This window comes from Nerophis lumbriciformis, linkage group LG30 (assembly GCF_033978685.3).
Source record: "Nerophis lumbriciformis linkage group LG30, RoL_Nlum_v2.1, whole genome shotgun sequence".
Classification (NCBI taxonomy): Eukaryota; Metazoa; Chordata; class Actinopteri; order Syngnathiformes; family Syngnathidae; genus Nerophis; species Nerophis lumbriciformis.
In genome coordinates, this window is record NC_084577.2 from 7572320 (window position 1) to 7592586 (window position 20267).

At 38.8% G+C, this 20267-nt stretch overlaps 1 protein-coding gene across 5 annotated transcripts in view; it reads right to left on the reverse strand.

The window, feature by feature from the left end:
- Positions 1-20267, reverse strand: part of LOC133572619 (unconventional myosin-Ic-like) — a 153438-nt gene that overhangs the window by 20313 nt on the left and 112858 nt on the right. For all 5 annotated transcript variants that reach the window (XM_061925452.2, XM_061925455.2, XM_061925454.2 and 2 more), the window contains 12 exons: positions 19268-19366; positions 18103-18216; positions 16462-16533; positions 16239-16358; positions 14078-14151; positions 9475-9580; positions 8453-8533; positions 5468-5559; positions 5238-5332; positions 3419-3465; positions 3244-3324; positions 2779-2884 (listed from right to left, as the gene is read on the reverse strand). In XM_061925452.2, coding sequence (XP_061781436.2) covers positions 2779-2884; positions 3244-3324; positions 3419-3465; positions 5238-5332; positions 5468-5559; positions 8453-8533; positions 9475-9580; positions 14078-14151; positions 16239-16358; positions 16462-16533; positions 18103-18216; positions 19268-19366 — 1087 coding nt within the window. The remainder of the gene's footprint in view (positions 1-2778; positions 2885-3243; positions 3325-3418; positions 3466-5237; positions 5333-5467; positions 5560-8452; positions 8534-9474; positions 9581-14077; positions 14152-16238; positions 16359-16461; positions 16534-18102; positions 18217-19267; positions 19367-20267) is intronic.

The window sequence follows — 20267 nt, forward strand, 5'->3', positions numbered from 1 at the left end:
TGTGAGCTGCGTGCTTTTCTAGTCGTTGTTTCAACAAATTTTGCTTTTTTCCGCCCTTTTTGATAACCTTTCGAGGTTAAGAAGAAACGTTTATACTTTTTGCAATTTCAACGGTTCGTACAGCAGAAAACAACACAAGCAAAGGGCATTTTTTCTTTGAGAACGCACACAAAAGGGAAAGACGTGTTCTTGTCTCATATGAAGATTGTGAATAATGGTAAACATTCCAAAAACATACAGTTATCCTTTCAGATAGTGTTTGGTAGCAGCCCTAATTCATAGTAATAAAAGAACACACTGAACCAGGACTCCGTGAACAGGTCGACATACTTGTCAACATAAACCCAAATTCAAACCCTAATTCTTACAGATTAATCCAGTTGTTAACGTCTTAGATTTTTGCTAAAATCAAATCAGTTTGATCTCTTTACGACAATACTTTACACTTACTTGCCAAAAGTAATTGGCCACCTGCCTTGACTCACATTTGAACTTGAAGTGCCATCCCATTCCTAACCTATAGGGTTCAATATGATGTCGGTCCACCTTTTGCAGCTATTACAGCTTCAACTCTTCTGGGAAGGCTGTCCACAAGGTTGCGGAGTGTGTTTATAGGAATTTTCGACCATTCTTCTAAAAGCGCATTGGTGAGGTCACACACTGATGTTGGTCAAGAAGGCCTGGCTCTCAGTCACCCAAAGGTGTTCTATCAGGTTCAGGTCAGGACTCTGTGCAGGCCAGTCAAGTTAATCCACACCAGACTCTGTCATCCATGTCTTTATGGACCTTGCTTTGTGCACTGGTGCACAGTCATGTTGGAAGAGGAAGGGGCCCGTTCCAAACTGTTCCCACAAGGTTGGGAGCATTGAATTGTCCAAAATATTTTTGGTATCTTGGAGCATTCAAAGTTCCTTTCACTGGAACTAAGGGGCCATGCCCAACTCCTGAAAGACAACCCCACACCATAATTCCTCCTCCACCAAATTTCACACTCATCACAATGCAGTTCGAAATGTAGCATTCTCCTGGCAACCTCCAAACCCAGACTCGTCCATCAGATTCCCAGATGGAAAAGCGTGATTGATCACTCCAGAGAACGCGTCTCCACTGCTCCAGAATCCAGTGGCGACGTGCTTTACACCACTGCATCCGACGCTTTGCATTGGAGTTGGGGATGTATGGCTTAGATGCAGCTGCTCGCCATGGAAACCTATTCCATGAAGCTCTCTGCGTACTGTACGTGGGCTAATTGGAAGGTCACATGAAGTTTGGAGCTCTGTAGCAACTGACTGTGCAAAAAGTCGGCGACCTCTTTGCACTATGCACTTTCAGCATCCGCTGACCCCTCTCTGTCAGTTTACGTGGCCTACCACTTCGTGGCTGAGTTGCTGTTGTTCCCAAACTCTTCCATTTTCTTATAATAAAGCCCACAGTTGACTTTGGAATATTAAGGAGCGAGGAAATTTCACGACTGGATTTGGTGCTCAGGTGGCATCCTTTGACAGTTCCACGCTGGATATCACTGAACTCCTGAGAGTGGCCCATTCTTTCACAAATGTTTGTAGAAACAGTCTTCATGCCTAAGTGGCCGGGCCAAGTGATTAGGACACCTGATTCTCATCATTTGGATGTGTGGCCAAATACTTTTGGCAATATAGTGTATTTCATCAAATTTAGACTACTGAAATTCACTTGGAGTGAACCAGGCCTCTGACATTTGCAGTTACTCCAAAATGCTGCTGCTTGCCTTTATACTGGCGCAAAAAACCCACACCTCTATTTAAGCGTCCCAATACTTTAAAATGTATTTAAAAATGTATTGCTTGTTTCAAAATTCTCTTAATGGATCAGCACCTCCATATATTTCTGACTGCCTAAAAATCTACACCCTCACAAGACCTCCAAGGTCCGCTGATCAAATTCTTCTTGTCGTCCCCAAAACTTTATTAAAATTCAGGAGGGATCACTCTTTTCTGGTCTCCCTCATTAACGACTTTTACGTCATGTCTTAAAACATAGTTTTACTCCTTGGCTTTTAGACCAGCATGAGAGTTCTGTGATGTCGGTCTATTTTCTTTTCTTTTATAGATTTACTTTTATAAGTTGAATGTTTGTTTTTATTATAGACTGTCTCTAGTTTTATCTTGGTTTTAAATGTGTATTTTTAACTATTGTGCAGCCCTTTGTGAAAGTTTTACTGTTTTCAAATTGTGCTATTAAAAATAAAGATTGGATTCAATTGGATGAACAGCATTGCCTTGTGTGTATTTAAAGAGATTTTGTAACCTTATTTATCCCACAATGGGAAAATGCGGATTTTTAAATACAGTAAGAAAAGAAAAACTAAAAATGAGTAATAAATGATACATATTGCGCACTCATAATTGCAATATGTATATATAAATAATAAAACAAAAACACTATCTCAACACACATATTGCACCAAGTAAGTGTGTTGTTTTTTTAAGTAATAGGAAGAAAAAGGTGGACTGGTCAACTTAGATGGGTTGTTGACATAAGCGAGACTTAAATGAGCTGGTTCCATTGTAAAAAAAAAAGAACTGTAATGCAAACAGTATCCTCATGGCTAGGTTAAACACAGATGGTTTGTCACATATATTTTACTTGCAAAAGGTTAGAAATAAATACATTACTTAGGATAAAACCACTATATAAGCCACAGAGGAGATTAACAGTTGTAATTTGAGCTGTCTATGATTATTTTCAATCCAATAGTTTGTTTAAAATTTTAGAAAAAAACAAGAAATTACTTCTTACTTGCTTGCTTGGAGTCATTGGGCTTGATGCAGCGGACATACGACGGCTCCTTAGACATGAGGATCTCCATAAGTTTCGCCAGACTGGCCTTGAACTGGGTCGCTGCCTGGGAAGATGGACACAAGCAAAACAGAATGATGAGAACAGGAGTCTAAATCAGGTAGTGACAGGTCCGTTCGCGCATGAGATTAGCGAGTAAATGGAAGTCTTAGATGGGTGGATAGCAAAGACAGTAATGCTCATGTCAGCAGGGTGGAGAGTGTGAACACAGGCTATGTAGAGTGGAGGAGAGGGACCAGCCTGTGACAGTACCCTGTTCAAGCCACTCTGGATGTGTGTTAAGGGCATTCCTCAGCGAGAAGGCAGCAAGAGAAAATCCCACTCAACAACGAGAAAGGGAACAACACTGCTGCCTGTTCTGTTGTGGGAAAATATGCCGAGATGTACGAGAGTGTGGAATATTACTGTGTCTGGACGTTTTTTGTCACTCAGCTCCCCTTTGTCGAAACACTGGTTTAGGATCTTGTTCTCCGACATGAACATAACCTTAAAATAGAAAATTAAAACAACTTTTAACCCCCAAATCAGACAAAAGCCATTCAAGGCAGATTTTGCTTATTGTTTTCTCAATCATTCTTACCTCCTTTAAGTTTCTAAAGAGCAGGTCATTGTTTTTGTCCAGAAAACCTGAAGAGAAGATGGATTGATGAATATCAATGTAATCAAGTACAATGTGTCAGTTTGTTAATAATATGAATAATATTATGTCACATCTGCTTCTATTTAGTTCTACAGCAAATTATATTTGTCAATTCTCCTTCTGTCAAAATGACATAACATGTCCCCCACCATGCTTTCCTTCTCAGTAATGTTTTATTTTTAATTTCAAGGACTAGGATGATATAAGATCTGCTTCTTCCTGCTCCTTTTTGGACATATTGATCAGTCTAAGTATACAACTGTCATGCTTTTTAAATCATGTTAGAAATTAACTAAACCATAACTATACTCTTCAGCACACTACACCAGAGGTCTCAAACTCAATTTACCTGGGGCCCACTAGAGATAGAGTCGGCGTGAGGCTGGGCCGCACAAAGTATTCACTTCTGAACCCCGTGATTAAGTGTGTTAACTACTTCTACCAGCAACTATGGTGACCAACAGCTATAATAGTGATTATAAAAGTAAAATTGAATGTAAAAATTGTATATTTTCACACTGGTCAGAGACACTTCGGCTTGGTTTCTGATCCAATGTGTGTTTGTTTCATTGTAATTTTGTGTTTGGACCGTTCTTTATAGTGGGATTCAAGATTTCTATAATATATTTAACTGTTAGCCACGTAGGGTGTGCAGGCCGCAATTACACTAAACCAGCGGTGTCAAACTCGTTTTCATTGAGGGCCACATCGCAGTTATGTAACAGTGAATAATATATGCTTATAAATGTACAAAGATTTGCTTAATGATATTGTTGCACAATTGCCCACGAATTTGATTTGTATATTTGTATATATATATTTTTTAACGGACACTGTAGGAAAACATTTTTTATATTTTGCGATAAAAACGGGCAGCTCAGTCGGCAGAATTTTATTGTAAAATTTAAGGTGTTTTTTACGGCATATTGATGTAAACAGGAAGAAATGTACGGTAAAATTCTGACGACTGAGCTGTCAGGGCTTTTTTTTAACTGTAAAATCTATGGTTGTTGGTTTTACAGTGTATTATTGTAAATGTAAGATGGTACCACTGTTTTTCTACCGTAAAATGTCACCGTAAATTCTATTTTCATTTTTACAATGTATAATTTGATGGATAACGTGATTTAAATCATAAGTCAAGCAAGTATTTCAGTATTTGTTTTCATTTTGACCAAAAAAATTGGAATGTATGATAATATATAATTTTTTTTGCATCATTAGATAATATAATAGTTTGAAATAGTTTACTATATATACATACACTGTATATATATATATATATATATATATATTTTTTTTTTTATGTCTAAATGGAGATAGATAGTAAAATACTTTATTTAAGATTATTATTTCTAGGCTATCGCAGGCATTATAAAATTATGTTTTTGGTCAGATCTGGCCCCCGGGTCTTGGGTTTGACACCTGTGCACTAAACTATTAAGTTAAGTACGGGGCCACAAAATATGGGCCTGCGGACCGCAAATGGCACTCGGGCCCCAGGTTTGAGACAACCGCACGACACCTTTGGATCACTGCGACAAGGTGATGTTTACAACTTTTACTGTAATATAAAATTTTTGGTAAAAAAAAAAAAAATAGTTATGTTATTACTAAAAAGGATGAGATTGAAAAAGTACTTGAAAAACTTTACATGCTAAGGTTGTCATGCAATACATTGCGTTCTAATTGTAGCTTGGTGAAATTGGATGTTTTTCCATGTTTTTGTTTAAGGCTGCGCACAAAAGCGCATATGTACCATTGACGTTGTAGTTGACCTCTCCGGCATAATGCAGCAGTCGGAATTCATCACGACCCATTACCTTCCGAGTCTTTGCATCAGCTAGCTTGTGACTGCAGTAAACCACAGAAAAATACATCATTAGCATAGCTTAAATCAGGGGTTGCACAAGGTGCGTAGCACCACAGTCATATGAGACCAAGCTTGAGGACATTTGGTAAATTGTTGAATGTGGGAATTGAACTGACGTGACAAAGTGCGGATGACCTCCTACGGTGTCCTCCAGCTTCTCTAAGAAGGTGATGTCACTGGCATCTCCAGGTCTCAGACACTCTTCGTCCTGAACAGAAAAAGCATAAGAGCAGTAGAATTAAATTAGTGCTGAAATTCTAACATGATGAGTTGCTTGTAATCCCTCAAGTATATTGAGAGTTTACCACAACTAAAAGGCTGACACAAATGAACACGAAACTAGCCGTTGCTAGCACAATGAATTGTGAAATTTCAAACCTAAGGCAGTAGTGTCATCAAATGTTGTCTTTATATTGAAAATATCAAAACAATGACAACATTTGTTGAAATGTTTGTATTTAACAGAGCTGTTGCTGTTAAATAAAATTACAAAGCTTTCATGCTATCAAATCTTTATTCCCATCTAAAAAATAAAAGGGTGTTATTAGTTGCTGTGGTAGAATCCAGGTTAACACTACTAAGCAGAAGTCACTGTGTGCATGTTTTAATGCTGTATAACTTGGCAGTATTTATGTTGCTGTTGTCATTTCACACTGCGAAACAAAACAAGTTTGCATTGTTCAGTTCACTTTTTTGTGAGCTTAATTTACCGTATTTTTCGGAGTATAAGTCGCACCGGAGTATAAGTCACACCTGCCGAAAATGCATAATAAAGAAGGAAAAAAACATATATAAATCGCACTGGAGCCCGGCCAAACTATGAAAAAAACTGCGACTTATAGTCCGAAAAATACGGTAATAGCTTTTGGAAAAATCCTGTTAGACCAGTTGACCTGCCGCTTTACTATTCTGCTCTGTCCTCCCTCTCCAGCATGGAGAGGATACCAGGTGGTCACAGATAATCTCTAGAGAGATACCAGTATGGAAGATTCGCTAGCTGTTCCAAGTCGAGACCCAGAGTGACCCACTCTTCTATGCATCAGCTGGTGACGTCTCTGCATTGTCGACTTGCGAGAAGATCCCCCCTACGACTGTCTTCTGGCTACCCGATGGACTGGATTCTTACATTATTTATTAATGTAACAATTCAATAATTGTACCCACTCAATTCAATAATTGTACCCACTCGGTAAACCAGACGGTTTGCTGCTGGTCCCCACATCTACGGCCCCTTCCCAAGGTTTGTTCTTTTTCCCACCCCGGGCTTTTTTAACAGAGTTTTACTTTGCCTGAATGTGGGTTCATATAAGGGGATGTCATTGTGGTGTGTGAAGCCCTTTGAGCCAGTTGTGATTAAGGGCTATATAAATTAATTGTGATTGGTTGATAATGAATTATAGCGGAAAAACAGCATACATCCATTCCAGACAGTTAATAATGAATAGGTTAGTGTTTTTCATATTTACTATTGTTCTCTGTAGGAGTATTTTCACTCGATCAATGATTTTCTAACATTCCACACTATAAAAGAATAAAAGCATGTATGATTTGTGCAGATATTGTATTGGCTCAATATTGGTATTGTATCGGGATTGAAAAAGTGGTATTGGAACAACCCCAGTCAACATAGACTGGTTGTCGACCAGTGACGGTCATCTTACCATAAACATTAAATTAGTTCTCTCAAAAAGTAATTCATTTAGTAACTCAGTTACCTCATTGTAACAGTAATTAATTACTCAGCAAAGTAACTGTGACCTAATTATATATGTTATCGTGTTTAATTAACATCCTTAACTCAAATATGTTTACATTAACTGTCCATCCATCCATTTTCTCCTGCTTATAAATGTTAAATGGGTTATAATTGTATAGCTCTTTTCTACCTTCAAGGTACTCAAAGCGCTTTGACACTATTTCCACATTCACCCATTCACACACTGATGGCGGGAGCTGCCATGCAAGGCCCTAACCACGACCCATCAGAAGCAAGGGTGAAGTGTCTTGCTCAAGGACACACGGATCGTGACGAGGTTGGTAGAAGGTGGGGATTGAACCAGTAACCCTCTGGTTGCTGGCACGGCCACTCTCCCAACTGCGCCACGCCGTCCCTTATCCCTTTTGGGGTCGCGGGGGGGTGCTGGAGTCGATCTCAGCTGCAATCGGGCGTAAGGCAGGGTACACCCTGGACAAGTCGCCACCTCATCGCAGGGCCAACACAGATAGACAGACAACATTCACACTCACATTCATTTTACTAGGGCCAATTTAGTGTTGCCATTCAACCTATCCCCAGGTGCATGTCTTTGGAGGTGGGAGGAAGCCGGAGTACCCGGAGGGAACCCACGCAGTCACGGGGAGAACATGCAAACTCCACACAGAAAGATCCCGAGCGCAGGATCGAACCCAGGACCTTCATATTGTGAGGCAGACGCACTAACTGATTGAAGAATAAAAACACCATATACAGTAGTTTTAGAACATTTGCCATTCATCTGAATTCAAAAGATTGCAGTGTGCCGTATGATATGCATATAAATAAAAATGTATAAAACAAATATTCCATAAAGTAACGACATTTAATATTGAAAGTACAAAACCGCGCACCCGGCCAATCATCAACAGCGTATTTACTTCAGCGTCATCATCACTTCTCTCTGCATGCAGCTGATGTGTGGCTGAAACCTGACATCTTGCGCTTCATTCAACCAAACTGTAGTAACGAGCCACTTCAAATTTTAAGTAACAGCAATGGTGTTGCAAAGTTGGGAACAGTAATCAATTAAATTACTCGTTACTGGAAAAAAATAACGCCGTTATTACCAACACTCTTGTCGACTTAATTGGTTTCCACTGTATAACAAAAATCAATATTAATGCATTCATTTGAAATTGAAACTAATCTAGCAAAACACATGATACAGTAGGTTTGGTAGAAATCACTTGAATGTGACATGAACTCATTTGATAACTACAAATACACATATGCCAATAACGAGCAATCCAAATTAGGATCAGCAACAAATTGCACATCTTCACTGGAACAAAGATGGAAAGATAACCTCTGTGGTAAAGGTAACGAGAATGGGAGAATTCCTCACCAGAATGGAGATGATGCCTTTAAACTTCTCCTCCACCAAGTCACAGATGATCTTGTTGTTGAAGTATTGGACGGGTTCCCACTAGAAAGACAGAACCAAAGCATTCCTAGAAGTGTGAAGTGAAGTGAATGAAATGTATATAGTGCTATTCTTTAGTGACTCAAAGCGCTATACATAGTAAAACCCATTATCTAAGTTACATTTAAACCAGTGTGGGTGGCACTGGGAGCAGGTGGGTAAAGTGTCTTGCCCAAGGACACAATAGCTGTGAATAGAGTGGTCCTCCGGTCTCTCTGCTGGGCGCAACAGTGAGTCGTACGTGTTATAATGAAGCAACAGTTAAAAAAATAAAAATAACTGAAGAAAGAAGACATAAATTTGGACTGCCCTAAATAGATTTGGCGATACGTGTTAGTGGCGGTATGCATCGCTTGTATTCTCACATGATACACACAATGAAAGTAAAAGACAGAAGTCTTTCTTGCATCATGCATTTACTCGGAAATCGGGAGCAAAGATCGAGGGCACTCCCATCAGCCTGGGGGAGAGTTCATTACCATGGCTGTGAAAGGCAAGATGTGGAAGTGTGCAGCCCAGCCTTTGACTAGCTGAGGTCATAACTAGCGATAGTGCTTCGAAGATGTACAATTACACCTGTACACTATACAGTATTACTTAGCGTGCAGATACACAATATCACATCTTGTCTCAGCATCTTCTGACTAGAAAAGGGGTGAGTTAATTGACTAGCAAGACAGCGCCCTGTGCTGGATTTATAGCAGCAATCTTTCCCCTGTATATAGCGTCATCAAACCACTTTCTATTTAAGTCACCTTTTTTATAAAATGGTAAAGGGTAGCAGCAAGCTAGTGTACAGTCATGTAAATGGTCTGTACACACATTGACTGAGTGCAGTTGTTCATAGCTGTACAAAAATTGCAACACATTTTGTCATGGTAGAAAACAATTATTCAATAAAAAGCATGCTGCCAAAATGAAAGAAAGAAGAGACTCTGTCTGACCGTTATGCCTTCTGCCTCGTACTCCTCCTGCTCAGACTTGAGGGTGAGCTCAATGAAGAGCTGCTGCAACTTCTCATTACAGTAGTTGATGCAGAACTGTTCAAAGCTGCAACATAGCAACAGCAGCAGAGGTGTTAGTTCAAATGCAGAGCGTTGGATAATCAAGTTAAAACATTCACTCGCTGTTGGAAAAATGGGTAACTGATTTCTAATCAAATCAATTAGAATGCTACATATAATAGCATACTATATTTTATGTGGGAATTAACGTCATATTGGTTAGGGCAGTGTTTTTCAACCACTGTGCCGCGACACACTAGTGTGCCGTGAGATACAGTCTGGTGTGCCGTGGGAGATGATCTCATTTCACCTATTTGGGTTAAGAATATTTTTTGCAAACCAGCAATTATAGTCTGCAAATTATGTGTTGTTGTGAGTGTCGGTGCTGTCTAGAACTCGGCAAAGTAACCACGTAATACGCTTCCATATCAGTGGGTGGCAGCCGGTAGCTAATCGCTTTGTAGATGTCGGAAACAGCGGGAGGCAGTGTGCAGGTAAAAAGGTATCTAATGCTTAGACCAAAAATCAACAAAAGGGGAGTGCCCCTAAGAAAAAGCATTGAAGCTTAGGGAAGGCTATGCAGAACGAAACTAAAACTGAACTGACTACAAAATGAACAAAAACAGAATGCTGGCCGACAGCAAAGACTTACTGTGGAGCAAAGACGCCGTCCACAATGTACATCCGAACATGACATGACAATCAACAATGTCCCCACAAAGAAGGATAAAAACAACTGAAATATTTTTGATTGCTAAAACAAAGTAGATGCGGGAAATATCGTTCAAAAGGAAGACATGAAACTGCGACAGGAAAATACCCCACAAAAAAGAAAAAGCCATCAAAATAGGAGAACTAAAACAATACACACAGGAAAACAGCAACAAACACAAAATAAGTTACGGCGTGATGTGACAGGTCGTGACAGTACACCTACTTTGAGACAAGAGCTATATTGATGCATGGTTGGTTATGGTTTAAAGTCATATCAAACAAATGCGACAACAACTTTTACTGTCAACTGAGTTTCGTTTTTTAATGTTTTCTGCTGGTGGAGTGCCTCCGGATTTTTTCAAAGCAAAAAATGTGCCTTTGCTCAAAAAAGGTTGAAAAACACTGGGTTAGAGATTCACCTTAGAAACTCGACAAACAATGGGACACAAGAGTAACATTAAAGGGGTCATATCATAATTTTTATTTTATTTTGAAAATACTTAATATCATATCATGTAATGATAGTTCTTTGGTCAAAATGTCTTCAGAGATTTTGCTGTAAAGAGCTATCTTTAAGACACTTTCTGGTTGCTTCTAAAAACAGTTTGTTTTAAGAGGCGGAGTTGTTAGATGCATATGAAGCCCTCCTTACCACGCCCCCCTCACGCTGACTACACTTCCGATCTCTACACTGTAAAAAAAAAAAAAGTTGAGAAAACGCAAATTTTCAAGGCAACATGATGCAACAAGATTTTTGCGTTTTCTCAACTCTCAAAGTTTGCTGGCCAGACACTGTTTTGGTAGTTAAACAAAGTGAAACCTTATTTCTGAGTCAGATTAACTTGAAAACTATAATTAGTCCAACAATTGCAAATCGTATTTTTTACAGTGTACAGTATGTTGGGTACAGTAGTTGTTTTTGTTTTGCTAAGACTGTATGAACTATGGACACTGGTGATAGCCACCAGCCATCTAATTATTACTTGACTTTTACCACACCACAACATCCCAGATGATGAAGCGAGACCAGCGGCTCACCATGGTTCGTGTCATCTCCTACCTCCTTAAGCCGACGCGGCAAGACAGAAAGGAAGAAAGTCTTGTCGGACATTTCTGGTACGATATGCTGGCTAAGGTCAAATTTCTACGGAGTCTTTTTCTCTCCAATGCTAAATCCTGGACATATACATGTGTCTTTTGTCAATAAAATGCTTTTTTATTCGATATCATGTTAATACTTTTACTACTGCTGCTGCTTTGACTACTTGTAAACAATAAAGGTTCAAGCTGGCTATACAGTAAACCACGCTAAAAGCTACATTGTGAACGTGATAACGAATTATACAACTAACTGGTCCATTGCCAAAAATAGTAGGCATTAATAAAATAAAAAGTAGTTTTTAGGAAAATCATTCTTTATTTTGCCATAGGACGGTGACGTTATTGTCTTAGAGTAGAGGGCTCAGCAAGCTACAGAACAACTCAAGCTAACATTGCTAACGTATCAGTCACACATTTTTAACCTACTGTTATTACTTATCGTTTCATTGTCTCTTCCATTGCCAAAGATAGTAGTCACCGACTCCGCCATTAAAAGTACGGTAGTTTTTAGAAAAATCCATCTTTTTGTGACAGTTTGTTGTTGGTGAAGAAAGACTCTTTTTGGTGCACACTCGAAGCGATTTCTTCACAGTTGAAGGCACATTGCCAAAAATCATAAAACTTAAAAAGTAAGGCACATTTTACTTCAGATGAGGCAGAAAGTTTGTGGAGTGACATGTGCTGGTTAAAGCACCCGACAAAGCAATATATTTCATTAGATTTCATCATGGCCATGATGTTGTGGCATAGCCGGTTTTACACAAATTAAAATAGATTGACTTGTGCAAGAATGTTTGGGTACATTTCTACCATATATACAAACCCCGTTTCCATATGAGTTGGAAAATTGTGTTAAATGTAAATATAAACGGAATACAATGATTTGCAAATCCTTTTCAACCCATATTCAATTGAATGCACTACAAAGACAAGATATTTGATGTTCAAACTCATAAACTTTATTTTTTTTTGCAAATAATAATTAACTTAGAATTTCATGGCTGCAACATGTGCCAAAGTAGTTGGGAAAGGGCATGTTCACCACTGTGTTACATGGCTTTTCCTTTTAACAACACTCAGTAAACGTTTGGGAACTGAGGAGACACATGTTTTAAGCTTCTCAGGTGGAATTCTTTCCCATTCTTGCTTGATGTACAGCTTAAGTTGTTCAACAGTTCGGGGGTCTCCGTTGTGGTATTTTAGGCTTCATAATGCGCCACACATTTTCAATGGGAGACAGGTCTGGACTACAGGCAGGCCAGTCTAGTACCCGCACTCTTTTACTATGAAGCCACGTTGATGTAACACGTGGCTTGGCATTGTCTTGCTGGAATAAGCAGGGGAGTCCATTGTAACGTTGCTTGGATGGCAACATATGTTGCTCAAAAACCTGTATGTACCTTTCAGCATTAATGGCGCCTTCACAGATGTGTAAGTTACCCATGTCTTGGGCACTAATACACCCCCATACCATCACAGATGCTGGCTTTTCAACTTTGCGCCTATAACAATCCGGATGGTTCTTTTCCTCTTTGGTCCGGAGGACACGACGTCCACAGTTTCCAAAAACAATTTGAAATGTGGACTCGTCAGACCACAGAACACTTTTCCACTTTGTATCAGTCCATCTTAGATGAGCTCAGGCCCAGCGAAGCCGACGGCGTTTCTGGGTGTTGTTGATAAACGGTTTTCGCCTTGCATAGGAGAGTTTTAACTTGCACTTACAGATGTAGCGACCAACTGTAGTTACTGACAGTGGATTTCTGAAGTGTTCCTGAGCCCATGTGATGATATCCTTTACACACTGATGTCGCTTGTTGATGCAGTACAGCCTGAGGGATCGAAGGTCACGGGCTTAGCTGCTTAAGTGCAGTGATTTCTCCAGATTCTCTGAACCCTTTGATGATATTACGGACCGTAGATGGTGAAATCCCTAAATTCCTTACAATAGCTGGTTGAGAATGGTTTTTCTTAAACTGTTCAACAATTTGCTCACGCATTTGTTGGCAAAGTGGTGACCCTCGCCCCATCCTTGTTTGTGAATGACTGAGCATTTCATGGAATCTACTTTTACACCCAATCATGGCACCCACCTGTTCCCAATTTGCCTGTTCACCTGTGGGATGTTCCAAATAAGTGTTTGATGAGCATTCCTCAACTTTATCAGTATTTATTGCCACCTTTCCCAACTTCTTTGTCACATGTTGCTGGCATCAAATTCTAAAGTTAATGATTATTTGCAAAAAAAAAAAAAATGTTTATCAGTTTGAACATCAAATATGTTGTCTTTGTAGCATATTCAACTGAATATGGGTTGAAAATGATTTGCAAATCATTGTATTCCGTTTATATTTACATCTAACACAATTTCCCAACTCATATGGAAACGGGGTTTGTAGATAATCCGCTGACATCACAAAATTCCAAACGGACCGTTTGGAGGGAGTTTGAAGGAAGGCAAAATTGTTTTATATATATCTCTGCAATGCCTCCACGGTTTTATCTAACATTTTCGGGACTTATGCAGATCTCAAATACACATAAGCAGGCACCAATAGATCTGAAACGTTTGTTTTGCATGATAGGGCACTTTTAACATTTTGCCTCAAGAGCCTTCTTACAAGCAGTAGGGACTTGTGCTCTTTACCACTGAAGTAGGTTGAGTTTATTGTGAAGCAAAACATTTTATATAGCTTTTTTAAGACTATTAAACTAGTAAATAGTTCACCTGTTGTGCTGGAAGACCTCAAAGCCATAAATGTCCAGCAGCCCAATGACAGAGTAGTGCTTGAAAGAGTCATCCTGTAAATTACAAAAAACATGTTAAAGATACAAGTACTTTGAATTACACTACAATGTGGTTACTCGGGATGAGTACTCAATTTGGTACTTTAATAGGCACCGACTTAATTCCGTCTGTACTAGCGGGTATCGATTCATGTAAAATCAAATGTTGCCATATTTCAATACTTTTGTTGCACGTGATGCCATGAAGATGACTTGTTGGGCCAACACGCACTCAAGCAGCCCTCAGAGCGGAATCAGTTGGACTACTGCAAATTTCAATGCCAACAAAGCAAGTATGCCCGATAGAAACTGCTCAAACGTAAAGTAAGGCTCCACTTTTTAATATGTGCTAGTTCCATGCTGATCCATGCAATTTTCTATGGCAATTTCAACACCTCCAAGTTTGGTAATTTATAAATAAGATGCCTCTTACAATCAAACAGATGGTGTGTAAAAGGTTCAATACTTACAGTATAAATACTTTTTGGGTGCAACAAAAGACAAAATTGGCACATTCACCTTAATGGCAAGGAGTACTACCTGACTAGGCAACACACAGTAGCCTACATACAACTGCCATTTAGGATCTTGGAATTGCAACTGCATGCAAAATCGACTATATCAGTGTTTCTTAAACAAAGGGCCAGAGCCCATTGATAATCCGCGAGCACCCCCAAGGAGCTGCCAAAAATATCTGTTTCTCAGCTGTGGTTCATATGAGCCGCAGCGATACTCAGTTGTTATACACTTTTTCACCACTTGTGGCAGTAGTGACAACATCAAACAACGAAAAGAAGGCTGGAGCTAAAGTCATAAAGACGTTTTTTAAGGTAAAAATAATGACTGAATTTTATTCACAGTTGAGTAAACAAACATGTGTTTTTATTATTTATTATTCATTTAGTTTAATATTTTAACACTACATAATTGTATGTAAATGGATTTTTGTCAGTTATTTATGAGTTCCTTCTTATGCAGTATTTTTGGTTAGTACTTATTTTTATAATCAGCATAAGGTTAATGTGTTAAATAAAAAATAATAATTGTGATTAACACATGGTTTCATACCATTTGACAAAGTTTATCCTGTTAAACTAAAAGTAGGTCAGATATTATTATTGGATACCATTAAAATCAAGAGTAAGATTACTAATTCAGTGTTATTATTTGAGTGGGCCGCGAGCCCCTCTGTAGAGAAAAAGTTGGGCCTGAGATCTAAAAGGTTAAAAACACCCGGAGTATATAATACTGCATATGAAACTGTAAAAAAGTGTAAAAATATCAAGATATAACAATTGAACAGCACATTTATCATTATTAGCTCCATGCTAAATCCATCCATCCATCCATTTTCTACCGCTTATTCCCTTCGGGGTCGCGGGGGGGCGCGAATCGGGCGGAAGACGGGGTACACCCTGGACAAGTCGCCACCTCATCGCAGTCATTGTTAAATATTAAACAAAAAATGATATTTTATTGTTGAACAAATGAACATTAATTACCACATAAACCCACACAAAAGTACAAGAAATTAGTACCATTGAATACTGGTATTGATTCCCAGGTACCGGTACTGGGAATCGGTACCAAATCGATTCAAAAGAGAAAGGTGACCCATCCCTAGTAATTAATGCACCATGACTAAACTTTGTATAATCGTCAAACTCATTACTCTAGTTTTGTAGTAGAAAAACAGTAAACCTTGGACATGGACACCAGATGAAAGCATGAAAAAACATGGTGGCTATTCTGGTCACAATACTAGAGTTTTATGTCTTTATCATAAAGTTTGTTTTACCTAAAAAAAAATCACAAACAATAACATTGAATACAAGACATACTAATTTAGTTAAAAAGAGTTAAGAGGGCTGAATAATTTATATTTTATGTTAGCTGTGACCTTTTCATCAGCATGTGCATCAACCACATGTAGCCATAAGAAAAATATAACTTTATACACAGTTTAGTAGTATGAATTAAGTTTGCTTAAAAAATGTCCACAGGGTGGCGCGCTGCTGTCACTTATGAAAATGTTTTTAATGCTGTCTATAACAGTTGCATAGGAACCGTGTGTTTGTGTGTGTGTGTGTGTTTGTGAGTACCGTGTATGCCAGTGAAGCGTTGATCTTGTTAACCAGCCAGGTGAATGTGCGTCCATACACTGCTTTAGACAAAGCATCCCGAGCAGAAGAGGCCTGTTCTAGGTTCAGAGGGCTGATAAGCTGATGACAAATTTGGACAATAAAAGTAAACATTTTAATATTATGTATTATAGGAACACGGACAGTGTGCACGTTTTGTGTCTGAGTGTGTATCCAATCCCACCTCCTCTCCCTTGGCAATTATCTTCTTGTGTGTGAGTGCCTCCGTCAGCACTGCTCCATTTACGCCCAACAACTAGAAAGACATACAAACATGAGCGGGCTAGTGTGCTACACAGATGACAGACAAAATTAGACATTCGACTGCTGACCAGTAGTGACATCATAGTTGTGGTATTTGTTGAATATGTGTGATTCGAGAAACATTTAAGACTGAATGGCGCTCCATGTCGATTTTGTCTGCTGGCAGAATTATGGAAAAGGAAAACAAGAAAGGGCGTCTCACTGGTAAGGAGAATCAGCTTTTATCAAAATACTGGGTTGTTTATGCTAAAAGTCAAACATAAGCAATTATGCCAATAATCTTAATTAAAAAGGGACGGCGTGGCGCAGTGGAAGAATGGCCGTGCGCGACCCGAGGGTCCCTGGTTCAATCCCCACCTAGTACCAACCTCGTCATGTCCGTTGTGTCCTGAGCAAGACACTTCACCCTTGCTCCTGATGGGTGCTGGTTAGCGCCTTGCATGGCAGCTCCCTCCATCAGTGTGTGAATGTGTGTGTGAATGGGTAAATGTGGAAGTAGTGTCAAAGCGCTTTGAGTACCTTGAAGGTAGAAAAGCGCTATACAAGTACAACCCATTTATCATTTATTTAAATATTTTGTTATATATTACATATAAATAAATAATAAATAAATGGGTTGTACTTGTATAGCGCTTTTCTACCTTCAAGGTACTCAAAGCGCTTTGACACTACTTCCACATTTACCCATTCACACACACATTCACACACTGATGGAGGGAGCTGCCATGCAAGGCACTAACCAGCACCCATCAGGAGCAAGGGTGAAGTGTCTTGCTCAGGACACAACGGACATGACAAGGTTGGTACTAGGTGGGGATTGAACCAGGGACCCTCGGGTCGCGCACGGCCATTCTCCCACTGCGCCACGCCGTCCCTTATATAGACCTATATTTAAAACAAAGTACCTGGAACGTACATGTTTACTGCAATAACACTGAGTCAGCATTAAGGGGTATAATAGTTCTTTTCGGCAGTATACAGGATAGTATGTTCATTCTCTAAATAATAGGTGTCCAAACTTCTACATGAGAGCCGCAAAAAGAAAATTATAAGGATGTGGGTCCACTTTGATACATTTTGTGTATCAAAGATGCTAAAACCAATCCAATGTAAGTCAATTTGCACTAAGCTATCTGAACAAAGCATTCACATTTTAGGTCTGTGTTATAGGTAACAAATCAATTTAACAATATATGTAATTAATAAATAATTCATTTATTCTTAACACTATGTCAAGGGCCAAAAAAAAAATGGGCTGCGTACTGAAAATATTCCCCAGGCCGCACTTTAGACACCCCTGCCTTATATGACGATGATTTTCGAACTTGAGCGTTAACTGGATCCACTCATTCAGCTGCAGCTTTATTTTTAGCATATCGGTGTTTGAAATTTCAATAGAAATGTCAGAAAACAAACATAAATACCAATACTAGTGTGGTATCATGATTTAATTCAAAGCATACTTCAACAGCGAACGCCCTATATTCTTAGTTATTGTACACCAGTGCCTTATTCCCCCTTGTAACGAGTGCTGATGTGTGTGCTTGGCGTAACATCTTACCCTTGCCAAGTACTTGATCTGCGTGTCAGACGTGATGAAGGCAATTCCCTCCTCGCCACCACCATACTGCACGTTACCCAAATGGAGCACACTGGCGATTATGTTTAACAGCTCCTACACAAACAAAACATAATTTGGGAGGAGAAAGCGTAGGATGTACAATAATTAGAACAAGCGACTGGCATTCATCAAATATTGGAAAGAAAAATATGGAGGGAGTGAGATATAAAAGGGGAGGCAAGAAACAAATACTGACAACATAATGATAAGACTCCTTAGTGTGGATTTAATCTTTATGTGTACTCAACAGATAAGATCCTCTTCAAAAAAGCATCACCGCTGAAGGAGAATTGGAAGTATACATTTTATTTATTTTTATTTTTATGAGCTCAACATATTGTACAGACAAACATGTCTTAAAAACTGCTCACATAGAGCCCTAAACGCAATCATTTAGTGTCTATAGACATTTTATAAAATTGTGTGCCTTCCTCGTAAGGAGCCAAACAACTATCGCACCCTCTCGGACACATCCAAACAGTAAAACCCCAATACACACTTACACACGAGAACACGTGTGTAAACGCAAAAATATATTTCCATTATACGTATGATTTGAGTTTTTAAGTCGTAAAAAGTTAACACAATTTTTTTTTTAAAGTTGCATTTTTTTTTATCAAATCAAAGATTTTTAATGTCCAACAGTTTTTTAAAAACATTTCAATCCAATTTATTTTAACATGCACCACCTTTATTAAAAATGTTACCTAACTATTTGGATATTTTAAACGTGTGTCTTTTAAGATTTTTATAGATATTTAAGCATTGGATGTAAACATTCACTAAATGTAATATTATTCAGTAAACAAAAAAAGTCTAAATCTTGGAGTCATCTATTTTTCTTTGTCATTATCTGGTGGGCTTATGGTGTAACGACAGGTATATTGGTTTATGTCATTTTTTATGTTTATATTCAACTCCCTAATCCCACACAATCTCTGGGAGCTGCCAGTGCACTTAAAGGGAGGGATTACTCACACTTTAAAAACCACTGATATATTGTATTATCATGTAAAAAAATAAGTATAAATACCCTTTCAATGTTGAGCATTATTTTGTAGCTGTTGCACTTCCCCAATGGTGATAAAACAAGATTTACACTTACTTCGACCTCATCCTCATTAAAGCCAATCACAGTCAAGGCTTTCCTCACCACCTTCCAATCACTGCGGTCATTGATGGAGCTCACTTTGGGGCAGTTACCCTAATAAAAAAACACACATACATGTAAAAACCTGTGTAATCAACAACTGTGTAATTACAGTCTCCTCATGTGGGGTATTTTAATTCAAGCTTTTATGAACCCAGGTCCAGGAAAGTACACAAAACAGCTGGTGTGGAAATGTGTGAACATGTAAACACTAATTTGCACAACACATCTGAGGTGTTTTCACTCACTCCCTGGTCCGTGAGTGCGAGTGAGTGTGCAGAGAGGCAAGGCACATACACCCCCCCCCTGAGGAATGAGACCGACACGGAGCCTATTAAGCTAACATTCCCACTGGGATACCCTCTCTCACAAACAGAAACATGTTACAATCACATGCGCAATCACTTGCAACTCTTCTTTAGGGCTATATCAGAGGCATAGAATAAATACATTGGATGTTGCTGTTTTCATGTTGCTAGACTTACACCACTAAAACTGGCAAAAAAGAGAAAGAAACCTGTTTTTTCTTTTGTAGTTATTATCCTTTAGCAACATGCACGTATTGTGGGTGGTCAATGTATGTATTCTGAATCGCTAGATTAGATAATTACCTCAGTTATTATTATACCCTCGACAAAAAACTCTTTGCAAACAGAGTTGTTCATCAAGTGCATCGCGTTTCAGTCGCTTATGTTGACAACCTGCCTATGTACACAAACTCATTAAGTCCCGGCTCACCGTGTTCCTATTACCGTACTAAAAAGGCCTGCTAAAGCTGACATCAGCTTAAATGGGCAACTGCTTTTGTCAACATGAAATGTGAGACCCAACGTAGTCATTTCTATAAAAAATCAGTTTGTTTATGTTGACAAGTGTTGTACTAGTCAACTTTATCATGATTGCCTAACAACGTGAAACAACAAAAGCGACTTAACTACTATTTAGTTAAGTTATT